Source organism: Asterias amurensis, chromosome 10, assembly GCF_032118995.1.
Source record: "Asterias amurensis chromosome 10, ASM3211899v1".
In the NCBI taxonomy this organism is placed as follows: domain Eukaryota; kingdom Metazoa; phylum Echinodermata; class Asteroidea; order Forcipulatida; family Asteriidae; genus Asterias; species Asterias amurensis.
The window spans coordinates 21,936,529-21,953,162 of record NC_092657.1 but is presented as its reverse complement, the minus strand read 5'-3'; the positions used below and the strand labels follow the sequence as shown (position 1 = coordinate 21,953,162).

The following is a 16,634-nucleotide window of genomic DNA, read 5'->3' as shown; positions in this document are numbered from 1 at the left end:
ATATTCAACTGAAACTGAATAATTTTCCTCAGCATAATACATCCAGCAGTTAGAACGAACAAAGCCTTAAAATTTTAACTCTTTCCTGTCTTTAGAGCGATCCCATCAGCTTGACATTGACTCCTGTGTAACCTGCAAATCTACTCAAACAGGTAAGACAATCTTAAAGCTATATTCAACTGAAACTGAATAATTTTCCTCAGCATAATACATCCAGTAGTTAGAACGAACAAAGCCTTAAAATTTTAACTCTTTCCTGTCTTTAGAGCGATCCCATCAGCTTGACATTGACTCCTGTGTAACCTGCAAATCTACTCCAACAGGTAAGACAATCTTAAAGCTATATTCAACTGAAACTGAACAATTTTCTTCGGCATATCCATCCAGTAGTTTAAACAAAAAAACCTTTAAAATGTAAACTATTTTCTGTCTTTAGAGCGATCCCATCAGCTTGACTTGACTCCTGTGTAACCAGCAAATCTACTCCAACAGGTAAGACAATCTTAAAGCTATATTCAACTGAAACTGAACAATTTTCTTCGGCATGATCCATCCAGTAGTTATAAAAAAAAAACTTTAAAATTTTAATTTTTTTCTGTCTTTAGAGCGATCCCATCAGCTTGACATTGACTCCTGTATAACCCGCAAATCTACTTAAACAGGTAAGACAATCTTAAAGCTATCTTCTACTGAAACTGAATTATTTTCCTCAGCATGATCCATCCAGTAGTTATAAAAAAAAAACTTTAAAATTTTAATTTTTTTCTGTCTTTAGAGCGATCCCATCAGCTTGACTTGACTCCTGTGTAACCAGCAAATCTACTCAAACAGGTAAGACAATCTTAAAGCTATATTCTATTGAAACTGAATTATTTTCCTTGGAATGATCCGTTGAGTTCTTAGAACAAACAAACCCTGCAAATTTTAAACTATGTCCTGTCTTTTTGGCGATCCAATCAGCTCTACTTGACTCCTGTGTAACCCGCAAATCTACTCAAACGGGTAGACAACCTTAAAACTAAATTCAACTGAAACTGAATAATTTTCCTCAGCATGATCCATCCAGTAGTTAGAACGAACTAAGCCTTAAAATTTTAACTCTTTCCTGTCTTTAGAGCGATCCCATCAGCTTGACATTGACTCCTGTGTAACCTGCAAATCTACTCCAACAGGTAAGACAATCTTAAAGCTATATTCTACTGAAACTGAATTATTTTCCTCAGCATGATCCATCCAGTAGTTATAACAATCAAACCCTGCAAATTTTAAACTATTTCCTGTCTTTTTGGCGATCCAATCAGCTCTACTTGACTCCTGTGTGACCCGCGAATCTACTAAAATGGGTAGACAACCTTTAAGCTATATTTTACTGAAACTGAATAATTTTCCTCGGCATGAACCATCCAATAGTTTGAACAAACAAACCTTTAAAATTTAAACTCTTTCCTGTCTGTAGAGCGATCCCATCAGCTTGACATTGACTCCTGTGTAACCCGCAAATCTACTTAAACAGGTGAGACAATCTTAAAGCTATCTTCTACTGAAACAGAATTATTTTCCTCAGCATGATCCATCCAGTAGTTATAAAAAAAAAAATTTTAAATTTTAATTTTTTCTGTCTTCAGAGCGATCCCATCAGCTTGACATTGACTCCTGTGTAACCTGCAAATCTACTCCAACAGGTAAGACAATCTTAAAGCTATATTCTACTGAAACTTAATTATTTTCCTTGAAATGATCCGTTGAGTTCTTAAAACAAACCCTGCAAATTTTGAAACTATTTCCTGTCTTTTTGGCGATCCAATCAGCTCTACTTGACTCCTGTGTAACCAGCAAATCTACTCAAACGGGTAGACAACCTGAAAAACTAAATTCAACTGAAACTGAATAATTTTCCTCAGCATGATCCATCCAGTAGTTAGAACGAACTAAGCCTTAAAATTTTAACTCTTTCCTGTCTTTAGAGCGATCCCATCAGCTTGACATTTTCTCCTGTGTAACCTGCAAATCTACTCAAACGGGTAGACAATCTTAAAACTAAATTCAACTGAAACTGAATAATTTTCCTCTGCATGATCCATCCAGTAGTTAGAACCAACAAACCCTTAAAATTTAAACTCTTTCCTGTCTGTAGAGCGATCCCATCAGCTTGACTTGACTCCTGTGTAACCCGCAAATCTACTCAAACAGGTAAGACAATCTTAAAGCTATATTCAACTGAAACTGAATAATTTTCCTCAGCATAATACATCCAGTAATTAGAACGAACAAAGCCTTAAAATTTTAACTCTTTCCTGTCTTTAGAGCGATCCCATCAGCTTGACATTGACTCCTGTGTAACCTGCAAATCTACTCCAACAGGTAAGACAATCTTAAAGCTATCTTCAACTGAAACTGAACAATTTTTTTCGGCATATCCATCCAGTAGTTAAAACAAAAAAACCTTTAAAATGTAAACTATTTTCTGTCTTTAGAGCGATCCCATCAGCTTGACTTGACTCCTGTGTAACCCGCAAATCTACTCAAACAGGTAAGACAATCTTAAAGCTATCTTCTACTGAAATTGAATAATTTTCCTCAGCATGATCCATCCAGTAGTTAGAACAAACAAACCCTTAAAATTTAAACTCTTTCCTGTCTGTAGAGCATCACATCAGTTTGACTTCACTCCTGTGTAACCCGCAAATCTACTTAAACAGGTAAGACAATCTTAAAGCTATATTGGACTGAAACTGAACAATTTTCTTAGTAGCATGATCCATCAAGTAGTTAGAACAAACAAACCTTTAAAATTTAAACTTTTTCCTTTCTTTAGAGCGATCCCATCAGCTTGACATTGACTCCTGTGTAACCCGCAAATCTACTTAAACAGGTAAGACAATCTTAAAGCTATATTCTACTGAAACTGAACAATTTTCCTCAGCATGATCCATCCAGTAGTTAAAACCAACAAACCCTTAAAATTTAAACTCTTTCCTGTCTTTAGAGCGATCCCATCAGCTTGACATTGACTCCTGTGTAACCTGCAAATCTACTCAAACAGGTAAGACAATCTTAAGGCTATATTCAACTGAAACTTGATAATTTTCCTCAGTATAATCCATCCAGTAGTTGGAACAACAAAGCCTTAAAGTTTAAACTATTTTTTGTCTTTAGAGCGATCCCATCAGCTTGACATTGACTCCTGTGTAACCTGCAAATCTACTCAAACAGGTAAGACAATCTTAAAGCTATATTCAACTGAAACTGAATAATTTTCCTCAGCATGATCCATCCAGTAGTTAGAACGAACAAAGCCTTAAAATTTTAACTCTTTCCTGTCTTTAGAGCGTTCCCATCAGCTTGACATTGACTCCTGTGTAACCTGCAAATCTACTTAAACAGGTAAGACAATCTTAAGGCTATATTCAACCGAAACTTGATAAATTTCCTCAGCATAATCCATCCAGTAGTTGGAACAACAAAGCCTTGAAATTTTAACTCTTTCCTGTCTTTAGAGCGTTCCCATCAGCTTGACATTGACTCCTGTGTAACCCGCAAATCTACTTAAACAGGTAAGACAATCTTAAGGCTATATTCAACTGAAACTTGATAAATTTCCTCAGCATAATCCATCCAGTAGTTAGAATGAACAAAGCCTTAAAGTTTAAACTCTTTCCTGTCTTTAGAGCGATCCCATCAGCTTGACATTGACTCATCAACAAAATCGGATGACCACTCAAACAAGTAAAGCAATGAGTAACCTTTATATAACACTCAAGTAAACCCTTGTCATTGGTGACTGTTTTTTTCTTCAATTGACAAAGATCTACCTGGGTGTTATATAAAACGTATAACAAATGTTTTGCATTTGTGCAATGGAGAGAAAATATTCAATCGTTGGAATGGAATTTTCCATTCAACTCGGCCTGGCCCGTTGAATGGAACATTCCAGCCTTCAACTCATGAAAATATTCTCATCATTGCACTCATCACCACACAACTTGGTCTATATCCTCTGTAACAGTTGTTATATTTTACACTGTCGCCTTTCATCGATAGGTGAGGTACAATATAATGCAATTCATTTTACCCACTTGTTCCCACTATACAACTGGCCCTTATCCATCCTTCATACATGGATGTATGTCCTTTAATGATTTTGGAATTAAGACAAAACTGAAAATGGGCAATATTATTGCTAGTTTTGTTGTTTTGTTTTATTATCTTTTGTTATTTGTTTTATTTTATCTTTTTTAAGGTCGTCTGTACACAAAATGGTCATCAAAAGATGCTCGTTGCTGTATGGCTGAATTTAAAGATTACATTAATGACACGAGCCAAACTGGAACAAAAGGACATCTTCCAAGTAAGAAATATAATGATTCTAAATTGTCTTTGAACAAACAGACAGACTTGAGCACCAGTTTGGTAATCGGATGAATTATTGGCAATTCATCAGCTTCGGTGAATTGGTGCTCTACCATAGAGATCATTAGCATAGGGCAATCTATAGTAACCATGCTTTAGTCTGTTTGCCCTCCTTGAAAGATGAGTTCTATTTAACCCAATCAGTTTCTCTGATCACTTATAAAACGTGAATTAATTTTGTGATCAGGTACCCACCTTTTCTTTGGCATTACATCATTTTTCATGAACAATAAAATTGATGTAAAAAATGAACACATCTCCCAAAATCAGTACTGTAGTGGAATACTTTTCCCTACCAAAACTTGTTACCACCCCTATTTTTGGCGAGCTGCGAAGCAGAGTGAGCCTATGGAATGATAATTTCCGTCCATCTGTCCGCCCCATTGTGTCCGACAAACCATTATGTCCGCCCCATTGTGTCCGACGAACCATTATGTCGTCGCATTCAATAGATGTTAAAGTTTTAGCATCAAGCTTCAACATTTTTGTTTTCAGTTGTTTTTAGGGATCTAAAAGCCCTAAGTTAAATCAGTTTACAGTGACAATCGTGTGTTTTGGTTCTCAATCATGTTTTTAAGGAAATGTTGAAGTTTTGGGGAATAAAACAATGCTAGGATAAACATTGCCCCCTGGATTTTAAAGAGCCAAAGTCAGAGTAAATGTTGAAGTTTTAAAACTGACTTATAACTTTGACTTACAACCAGGCAACATAACAACAGACATGCACATATTACACAGTCACACTAAGAATGAAACTCGTGATTGTTTCAATGGTTCAAGATGAGATACCTCAAATGTCCATAACTCCTTAATGCAATGATGTATTGATTTGAAATTTATATCACATTTTGGCACTGACATGCAGATTTGTATGAAAGAATAAAACTCATTAGTATGACACCCGTTCCAGTTGAACAAGCTAAAACAATGAAACTATAACTCCTTACTGCAATGATGTATCAACTTGAAACTTATATCAAATGTTGTTATTGACATGCAGATTCGTATAAAATAATAAAACTCTTAAGTATGACACCTGTTTCAGTTTAATGAGCTAAAACAAAGAAAAGCTTGAGTGGCCATAACTTCTTCTTGCAATGAAATATCCACTTGAAACCTGGATCAAATATTGCCACCAACATGCTTATTCATATCAAAAGAGTATAATTCATAATTATGACACTGTTTCCAGTTGAATGAGCTAAAACAACAATATAGAAAGGTTTATAAATTTATAATTATCTTAACTTGTTTTTGTTTTTGTAAAATATCAGGCAAATCACCCCTCTGCCCACCTTAACCATCATTTCCCCATACACCCATGCCTATTTGTTTCTCTTCCCAGTCGGCCCTTACCCATCCTGATCCCCTGTCACTCCCCTACCAAACAAGTAGGCAGTGGTCAAGTGCATACAAGTTTGTTTAATGTCCCCACCACTATAACATCATTTGATCAAATGATTGGTTTTTCTATTAGTCATTGTTTTTTTATCGGGCGATCGGCAGCTCGCCATGGCAGCTTCGCTGTTCTAGTTTAAGAAAGTTATTGTTATTTTTCTGAAGCTTTCTGAAACTTCTTACTTTCCATGTTTTATTTAAATAATTCATGTAAAATTATGTTCTTATTTGTAGGCAAGAGTAAAGTTGAAGCATTCTTGTTTAAATATACAGATGTCCTCCAAGGAGTTCAAGGCATAAGGTAAAAATACAGCTTGTGAAAACAAAAGTGTTCAAGGAAAATCAAAACATCGGCTAAAGACATCCAAAATAATTTCAGTATGCTAGACCAATCAAATCACAGTCCTGCACTATGTTAAAGGCATGATTCATCTTCGACATCTCAGAAGAGCAATTCATTATAATCATGATTATTGTGCATTAGTGAAATTGTACACATTTATTAGCAAGTTTGGATTGTTGCAATTAAAACTTAGTGCAATGTTTTTAAAGGTTTTCAGATACAAGTTTCACAAAGGTGATGGCATTTCCAACACAGTTGTTCAAAGACAATTTAGAATAATTATATTTCTAATACTGTGAAGATGTCCTTTTGTTGCAGTTTGGTTGGTGTCAGAAATAAGAAATAGGTCTGTAATTTTACACCTGGTCCTGAAGTTGTGCATTTTAGACTTGGTTGTGTAGTTTGACTTTGCTTCACTTTACTATTGAAGTTAAATTTACTTTTCAAATTGAGAGAACGATGAGTAAGACTGTGATACAACACCTGAGCCTGAAGTTGTGAATTTGAGATGGTAATTTGACCTTGTTTCACAGAATTATTTAAGTAGGTTTCAAAACTTTGCATGGTGGGAGTACAGTCAGATGAGGTCTGTTGTAACACCATGTGTAAAATCTCTTTTGAGTAGTGGTGGTTCTGAGAAGAACCCGTGGTTTGACAATTCAACGTTTCGATCAGTATGCTCTGGTCGTCTTCAGGAGAATGACGGACTTTGTTGCTGGATGCTGCTTAAGTACTGCCAAAGAAATTAACTGGTAGTTGAGCTTAGCTCAAGTATAGGCTGTGTAGGAGAGTAGCCAGCCTAGAGGAGACTAGAGGTCATGAATCCCGTACTCCGTAGACTTGTGTCATCTATACCCTCGGTCTTCTCTAGGCTCCCTACTTTCTTTCCCTGTGCTTGTTACCAACTGATTAAGTTCAGTGAGCACACACTCCTTACCCACTCCTAGTGGGTTTCAGTTCCAGCTCCAGCCTACACGCATCATTGAGTGAAGCAAGGCTCATTTTGTTCCTGTTCCTGCCTTCCCGCGCCATTGAGCCAAGCCCAACAACCAGTACTTAAGCAGCACCCAGGAACAGAGTCCAGCATTCTCCTATAGACGATCAGAGCATACTGATCGAAACGATGAAAATGTCAAACCACTGGTGCTTCTCAAAAACACCTCCACTCAAAAGAGATTTAACACATGGTGTCGCCGCAAACCTTTCCTGATTTTACTATTTAACTTAAATTCAACTTGAAATATGACTGTGAAGTGTCACCTGGGACTGAAGTTGTGCATTTTAGATATGTAATTATTGAAGTTAAATTCACTTTTTAAATTGACTGAACAATGAAATATGACTGTAATTCTACACCTGTGCCAGCCCCACTTGTGTGGCCAAGCTGAATCCTTGGCAATAGGAGTCTTTTTTTTTTTCTTAAGCTCAACGATAAAAGTTCAAGGCGTTTTCCATACGGGCGGGCTGGCGGTTGAATTCAGCTCAACGTGTTCACTTAGCTTGACCTGGGTGTTTTGGATGTTTAAATAAATAACCTTGTGAAAGGAAATTTAAAGTAAGAATTTTTCAATTTCCTCCAAATTCCTTCCCTCGATGTTTAACGAGCGCGGCCATTTTGGATTGATCCCAATCATGCCCATCAAATCTCGACGACATCGTGTTATTTATTCATACATCAAAAACACTCAGGATTCAGTTTGGCCACACAAATGGGGCTACACCAGGGCCTAAAGGTGTGCATTTTAGACTTTGCTCCAGTTTACTATTAAATATAAGTTTTAAATTGATAGAATGTTTTTAAAATAATGAATTGTTTGGATTTTGAAGAGTTAAATTTTGGAAATAAATTTCAGATTCTATAAATTACCTAGTTTGAAAACACCGTTCTGATTGTCCCTGGTATTTGGTCTGTTGTCGTTTTGATCAAGAGAGTACGCGAAATAGTTGTATTCGGGGTGGGGGGGGGGTGGTTGGCTGAGATCGACCATGACATTTCATGAACATTCTTGATGCTTTTGATGTACAAGAGAACTTGAAGCAGCGACTGATTTACTATTATCTGCAAGCTAATATGAACCCTCTATATTCTGATGCGTCAACTGATAATAAATAAACAAGAGATGTGATATAATATACAAATATTGACTGCTTTTAGTATAGTTAAAAACTACGAGGTGGTCCTTGGCGATTTCTATTTTCCCAAGGCGAAGCTGACCGCTCCGAGGATCACCGAGGGAGTCGTAGTTTTAACCATAGAACGAGTAAAAGCCTACATTGCTTAGACGTCTACTAGCAAGAAGCTGCTGTTAATATGGGTTTTAACTTATAGTACATGGTTGCTAAGGGATAATACATTGGTTGCTTCGTGTAAAGCGCGTCGCATATCAATAACATCCCTTTAAGGCCAAGTAAAATAAGAAAAGAGTTTCTCGTCCCCGCCCGCCTCCTTTTTGGCTACCGCCTCTTTTTTTTACAATTTACTATTTCAACAAAAGGGGGGAAAAGGAAAACAAGGGAAATTTGACTGAAATGATTCAAATCGTTTGTTTTGTTATGCATTGCATCAGTATACTCGAAAAGAACAAAATCTGTGACTAAATATATTTTGGCCAGCCATGTTTAGCATGGCGGCCATCTTGGAAAAAATAGCTAAAATTTGGAAAATAGTAAATAGTAGTGCCCTGCCTCCTCCTTTTTATTCAAAAGTCCGGACGAGAAACTCTTTTCTTATTTTACTTGGCCTAATCTTTCTCAGCAGCCCGAGCTGCCGTGTCGCTCCGAAGCTTTTTCATGCATAATATCAACCTCTCACAGGTACACATTTAGGCGCCGTATCAAAATAGGCCGACGCGCTGTGTAGTGTTGCAACGCGTTGTAGGCATTTCCAAGCGTTGTTGATGGTGTGGTGCGTTGTTGGGCGTTGGTAATAAAATTACCGAGATTCGTGGGTGCGTTGACAGGCGTTGGAAGAACTGTCATTGTTTTGTAGCAAACGTCGCATTTCGCTAACTCCTCATGTATATTCATCTATACTTCCCGGTACTCATATTTATTCATACTTGTCTGAGTGCACACGCATGCTGTTATCTCGTGATTGGTACGTGCAGTATTTATTTGCCACAAATTTATTTATTGTCCGATGTTTCTGGGTTAATATTATAAATCACGGGGGTGGGGAAGCACATGTAAAACGGGGGGAAATAGAAGCCTCCAAACTTTGTGTTTGGGACTGGGTAAATGATTGATCTTGTCTTCTGGGTATGTATTTGTTTATCCGCCGTTAGAACAGTAATTGTTGAGGTAGGCAACGGGAAGTTGACATCACAAATTAGTCGTGCAGACATTATTATTATTATTATCATTATTATCATTATTTTTGACAAATACATTAGCCAAATGATTGTTTAATAACGAAGTTTAATTATTCAGAAATAAATCTTCACTCTTGTACCTGTATGAAGATGATTGGTAAATATTTTGTTATGCTGGAATGGTTTCACGCACAACAGCGCTACCACTAGTCATGTTCCCTGATGTGTTGATACCTTTGCATGCGTAATACTCACTAGCGGGATGCCGCGCTTCGCGCGGCACCCCGCTAGGATATAAAAATCCTTTACACAAATATTTCGAAATGTAGGTTTCTAGCCGGTTGATACTGTTGAATTAAATCCTGGAGATAAGCAGGGGCTGTACCATGAAGGCAATGATGAGTTAACACCAATATCTTAAATGCAATACGAGACCTAATTGGAAGCCAGTGTAAATTCTGCAGTATAGGGGTGATATGATCATGAGTGCGAGAACGAGTGACAAGCCTAACAGCAGTATTTTGAATCCGTTGTAATTTACTAATTTGAAGATCAGGTAAACCATACAATAAACTATTACAAGAATCAATACGGCACATAACTAATGAATGGATCAGTTTTTCAGCAGATTTCTGATCTAGATAATGTCTAATGCTACCAATTTTGTGAAGGGCAAATGAAGCAGCCCGGCAAACATTATTAATATGATCATTCATAGAAAGATGAGCATCGAAGGTCACTCCTAGGTTGCGAGCCCTAGGAACTGAGGAAACGGAGATATTATCTAAGGCAATATTGCTAATTGGAGAGCAGGATATATGGCGACTGGTGACATGAATGAATTCAGTTTTGTTATCGTTGAGTTTCAGACCATTGTTGTTTGACCAAATTTTGATGTCTTTCAAGCAATTTTGTATATCTATATATTCTGTATATTGTATATTATTTGTTTTTAAGACCGAGAGCATCGTGTGAAAGTGCTAAACTTGAGGTCTCGAAATCAAATTCGTGGACAATTACTCATTTCTCCAAAACTAGGTCACTTCAGAGGGAGCTGTTTCTCACAATGTTTTATACCATCAACCTCTCCCCATTACTCGTTACAAAGTAAGGTTTTATGCCAATAATTATTTTGAGTAATTACCAATAGTGTCCACTGCCTTTAAGCATAATATTACACTTCGAAAACATAATATTACACTTCGAAAACTCAAATTTGTCTACCTTTGGTATAATTCTTTTTACCCAAATGTATTTCTGGTCATCGACTTTTGAATATCAATTAGTAGCTTACACGAACTGAGTGTGATGAAGCTTTAAAGGCAGTGTACACTAATGGTAATTGTCAAAGACTGGCGTTTGCAGTTGGTGTATCTCAATATATGCGTAAAATAACAAACCTGTGAAAATTTGAGTTCAATCGGTTATCAAAGTTGCGAGATAATAATGAAAGAAAAAAACACCATTGTCACACAAAGTTGTGTACTTTCAGATGCTTGATTTCGAGACCTCAAATTCTAAATCTGAGGTCTCGAAATCAAATTCGTGGAAAACTACTTCTTTCCCGAAATCTAAGTCACTTCAGAGGGAGCTGTTTCTCACAATGTTTTGTACCAGCAACCTGTCCCCATTACTCGTCATCAAGAAAGGTTTTATGCAAATAGTTATTTTGAATAATTACCAATAGTGTCCACTGCCTTTAAGTTTGAACAAGCTCTCGGCTAGTTTATATACGGAGAGTGAGCACCGGAACCTTCAATGGTTTGTGGCACACTGTGTTATTATTATATATTCATAAATACCTAAGACAATTTATCCATTCTGATTGGTGTAAGAGGCATCACGAGGTGTTGTTTGAACGGATGATATAACACCAGTAAAAAGTGTTATAACATGGGCGTGACACGCGCGCTTGCACCTGTGCGTAAGACAGTTTCTTCATTCCTATTGGTCGAGAGCAACGACCGGGACAGTTGTACCACGTCACGCGATACGCGGTACGCCCACATTATTCCCTTGTAAGGAGTTGTTTACCCGATCGGACCGAGGGCCTAACCATTTCATAGCTGGAGGGGTGTTGTGTTGAAATAAATCATTGAATAATTATAATTTTTGCATTTATTTTACCTTTTGACAACAAGTGTTGATGTTTTTTGACCGAAAATGTATTCATGAATGGGAATCAAAGTGTGTTGAATCGGTTTTCAACTAGTGGTTTAAACCAGCAGAGACCTGGTTCTTGATAATTTACCTCGACTTCGTCTCGTTAAAATTATAAAGTCCAGGCCTCGGCGCGGGTTTAAACCACTAGTTGAAAACCTCTTCACCACACATTGATTCCCTTATAGAGCGGCAGCCCAGAGCATTTTGGTTAAAGGAACGAGGTACTCATATTTGAGTACAGGAACATGTAGTGCATAACCTGACATAGTCAGGTATGGATGTCTGCCGGGGACCCCCCGCTGCATGTGGCGCATGGACCCCCAACAGAGAGGCAAAATAATGGGCTGAATCAAACATTCTAGGTACCATATGAAACCAAGTGGAAATGTATCAGATGTTAAATTTGCATCGGGGATAAAGAATATTAATTTTGGTTTTTACCCATACACCGATGTGTGTTAGCACTGTATACTCAGTACTTTCCCGAGTCCTGTGAAAAAATATCACAGGCATGTTACTCGGGTGGGATTCGAACCCACGACCCTTGCAATTCTAGAGCAGTGTCTTACCAACTAGACTACCGAGGTTGCCCGGCAGCTAGAGGCAGTTCGAATCCTATGTTTTGGCAGCGGGTACCGCAACGATATATCAGATGTTAAATTTGCATCGGGGATAAAGAATATTAATTTTGGTTTTTACCCATACACCGATGTGTGTTAGCACTGTATACTCAGTACTTTCCCGAGTCCTGTGAAAAAATATCACAGGCATGTTACTCGGGTGGGATTCGAACCCACGACCCTTGCAATTCTAGAGCAGTGTCTTACCAACTAGACTACCGAGGTTGCCCGGCAGCTAGAGGCAGTTCGAATCCTATGTTTTGGCAGCGGGTACCGCAACGATATATCAGATGTTAAATTTGCATCGGGGATAAAGAATATTAATTTTGGTTTTTACCCATACACCGATGTGTGTTAGCACTGTATACTCAGTACTTTCCCGAGTCCTGTGAAAAAATATCACAGGCATGTTACTCGGATGGGATTCGAACCCACGACCCTTGCAATTCTAGAGCAGTGTCTTACCAACTAGACTACCGAGGTTGCCCGGCAGCTAGAGGCAGTTCGAATCCTATGTTTTGGCAGCGGGTACCGCAACGATATATCAGATGTTAAATTTGCATCGGGGATAAAGAATTTTAATTTTGGTTTTTACCCATACACCGATGTGTGTTAGCACTGTATACTCAGTACTTTCCCGAGTCCTGTGAAAAAATATCACAGGCATGTTACTCGGGTAGGATTCGAACCCACGACCCTTGCAATTCTAGAGCAGTGTCTTACCAACTAGACTACCGAGGTTGCCCGGCAGCTAGAGGCAGTTCGAATCCTATGTTTTGGCAGCGGGTACCGCAACGATATATCAGATGTTAAATTTGCATCGGGGATAAAGAATATTAATTTTTTTTTTTTTTTGAAAAAAGTGGAAATGGTCATTACCATGATACTAAGTAAACAAATTTTCTGCTGCATTAGGCCTGCCAGACACCCCTCCCCCAAATATTTAGTGTACAAACCTATGGGTTGAAATTAACTAGTTGTCAAATTACCTCAGATTTACATGAAACTTTGTCTAACTGTTCCACTATGGCTAAAATGAACACAAACCAAAAATTCAATCCATACTCCATATCGTTTCCGAGATACAGCCTCTTAAAAAATGCTAAAATCTCCCCCTTTTGGCGCTCCGCCCCCGAATGACCGCCGTCGTGGTGGTATTCTTTTCAAACGTTAAGAGCCCGTAATTTAATAACGACACCAGCTGTGTGGCTAAAAATTGTATGCTATTTAAGTTGTGGCCATTGATTCATAATTTGGCTGCACTGGGCCTGACAGACACCCCCACCCCCGGGGTAAAACGTCGGAGGAACAACCTAAAACCAAGTTGAAATTACCAATAGTCATATGCACAATTATTCTTAACAGAAAACAATATCAGCCGCCAGACAATGTTTTGCTGCATTGGGCGCGGCCCGACAGACACATATACCCTTCCCGGGTTAAACATCAAAGGAACCACCTGAATTTAAGATGAAATGACCAATAGTAATATTCTTAATACAAGTATCAACTGCCAGACAACAGTTTTGCTGCATTGGGCCCGACAGACACCTCCCCTCCCCCGGGTTAAACATCAAAGGAACCACCTGAATTTAAGTTGAAATGACCAATAACAATATTCTTAATACCATTATCAACTGCCAGACAACAGTTTTGCTGCATTGGGCCCGGCAGACAACCCCACTCCCGCGGGTTTTACGCATCAGAGGAACCACCTGAACCAAGTTGAAATGACCGATAACAATATTCTTAATACCAATATCAATCACCAGACGAAAGTTTTGCTGCGATGGGCCCGGCAGACACCTTCCCTCCCCCGGGTTCACATCAGAGAAACCACTTCAAACCAAGTTGAAATGACCAATTTACACTATTCTTAATACAAGTACCATAACACGCCAGACAAAAAATTGGTGCATTGGGCACGCCAGACACCCCACCCCCTTGGTTTTTAAGAATATTGTTATTGGTAATTTCAACTTGGTTTTAGGTCGTTCCTTTGAAGTTTAACCTCGGGGTTGGGGAGGTGTCTGCCGGGCCCAATGAAGAAACATATGTGTGGCGGTTGATACTTCCGTTTGTATTAAGAATATTGTTATTGGTTATTTCAACTTGGTTTTAGGCGGTTCTTCTAAAACCCGAGGGAGTGGGGTTGTCTGCCGGGCCCAATGCAGCAAAACTTTCGTCTGGCTGGCTGTTGATACTTGTATTAAGAATATTGTTATTGGCCATTTTAACTTGGTTTCAGGTGGTTCCTTTGATGTTTAACCCGGGGGGGGGGGGGGGGAGTTGCCTGCCAGGCCCAATGCAGCCAAACTTTTGTCTGGCAGTTGATTCTGAAGAATATTGTTATTGGTCATTTCAATTTGGTTTCAGGGGGTTCCTCTGATGTTTAACCCCGGGGGAGGGAGTTGTCTGCCGGGCCCAAAGCAGCAAAACTTTCGTCTGGCAGTTGATACTTGTGTTAAGAATAATATTGTATTGGTCACATTTCAACTTGGTTTCAGTGGTTCCTCAGATGTTTAACCCGGGGGAAGGGAGGTGTCTGCAGGGCCCAATGCAGCAAAACTTTCGTCTGGTGATTGATACTGGACGTCAAAGAATAGTGTGTTTGGTCATTACTTGGTTTCAGGTGATTCCTTTGTTTAACCCGGGTAAGGGAGGTGTCTGCCGCGCAAAACATTTGTCCGGCGCCTGATATTGTCTTGTGTTAAGAGTAGGCCTATTGGTAATTTCAACTTGGTTTTAGGTCGTTCCTCCGATGTTGAACCCCGGGGGTGGGGTGTCTGGTAGGCCCAATGCAGCCAAATTATGAATCAAGGGCCACAACTTAAAAAGTATACACCTTTCAGCCGCACAGCTGGTGTCGTTATTAAATTACGGGCTTAACGTTTGAAAGAATACCACCACGACGCGCGGTGTCGGCCGGGGGCGGAGCTCCAAAAGGGGAGATTTTAGTGTATTGTAAGAGGCTGTATCTCAGAAACGACATGGAGTATGGATTTAATATTTGGTTTGTGTTCATTTTAGCCATAGTGGAACAGTTAAACAAAGTTTCATGTAAATCTAAGGTAATTTGACAACTGGTTATTTTCAACCCATAGGTTTGTAAACTAAATATTTGGGGAAGGGGGTGTCTGGCAGGCCTTATGCAGCAGAAAATTTGTCTGGCAGTTGATTTTGTTTACTTAGTATCATGGTAATGACGATTTCCACTTGGTTTCATGTGGTACCTAGAATGTTTGATCCAGCCCATTATTTTGCCTCTTTGTTGGGGGTCCATGCGCCACATGCAGCGGGGGGTCCCCGGCAGACCTCCATATCTGATTATGTCAGGTTATCCACTAAAAGTTCCCGTAGTCAAATATTGGTACCTCGTTCCTTTAACCAAAGTGCTCTGGGCTGATTAGTATACTACGCGTTTCACTAGTAAGATTATATTGGACCAACTCGACCTGTTTGTGAAATTACTTTGTAGTTTGACTGCCATGAATTAAAATAAATTAAGATATATAATAACTGGACTGAAAACAATATAATGTAACATTGGTTTTCCTGGCCATTTAGTTTTCTGTAAGTGTTATCCAATTTCCTAAGCACGGATGGTACCAATGCGAACATTGTGAAATTACTGTGTAGTTTGACTGCCGTACACCGGGAAATTAGTTAAGATAGACAATAAAATGAAGTAAAAACCCACACTTGTAATAGTTATAGGTTTTCCTGGCTATTTAGTTTTAATTGAGTGTTATAAGCGTTGCATTATGCAAGGATGGTACCAACTCGACCTGTGTTAAATTACTGTGTAGTCTTACTGGCCAACACAAGTGTATAAAATACGTCGGCTGTACACCGGAAAAATAAATTAAGATAGACATAAAAAAGGATTGAACACACACAAAATTGTAATATAGATTTTCCTGGCAAGTTAGTTTTCATGCTCTCCTTTTTCTGTTTAGTATAACGCAAAGAAAGCCGTTACAATCAAACTTTAATCACCTCACAACATAATGGTTGGCAAGTTTTTACTGCTGGATTTTAAGAAAGAAAACGTGTTAACGGTTCATTCAGTTTTGATGGAACCGTTGTGTCGATCATTGAACTTTTTGTTAATTGCCAAACAGAAAACTTCCAATTCGGAATCGGACAACCCCAAATAGTTTTTAAATTGTAATAACACGGATTCAAATTCACTCTTTTGTCATTACATGCATTACATTTGTGCATTACATGCACACAGAATTTGCATTAAACTTTTTCGTGAACATTTTTCCGTTCACATATTTCTGTTCAATGTTCATTATAATTTAATTCACTATTTTAAATAAATTTGAAGGAAAAAACAATATATTTTTCCCGCTTTTGTATGCACGAACTTGTATGGCGTTC

The 16,634-nt window shown here is 38.5% G+C and overlaps 1 protein-coding gene across 20 annotated transcripts in view; it reads left to right on the top strand.

The window, feature by feature from the left end:
• The window catches only part of LOC139943230 (uncharacterized), an 82,128-nt gene extending 74,853 nt beyond the window's left edge, over window positions 1-7,275 (top strand). For 7 of the 20 annotated variants that reach the window (XM_071940049.1, XM_071940048.1, XM_071940043.1 and 4 more), the window contains 3 exons: window positions 1,626-1,682; window positions 4,241-4,348; window positions 6,043-7,274. In XM_071940049.1, coding sequence (XP_071796150.1) covers window positions 1,626-1,682; window positions 4,241-4,348; window positions 6,043-6,113 — 236 coding nt within the window. In that variant the 3' untranslated portion in view covers window positions 6,114-7,274. Of the gene's footprint in view, window positions 1-1,625; window positions 1,683-2,474; window positions 2,531-2,644; window positions 2,700-3,327; window positions 3,385-3,497; window positions 3,555-4,240; window positions 4,349-6,042 lie in introns of those variants that run through there. The other 13 variants (XM_071940053.1, XM_071940045.1, XM_071940052.1 and 10 more) reach the window with 7 other exon arrangements.
• Window positions 7,276-16,634: the final 9,359 nt, after the last annotated feature.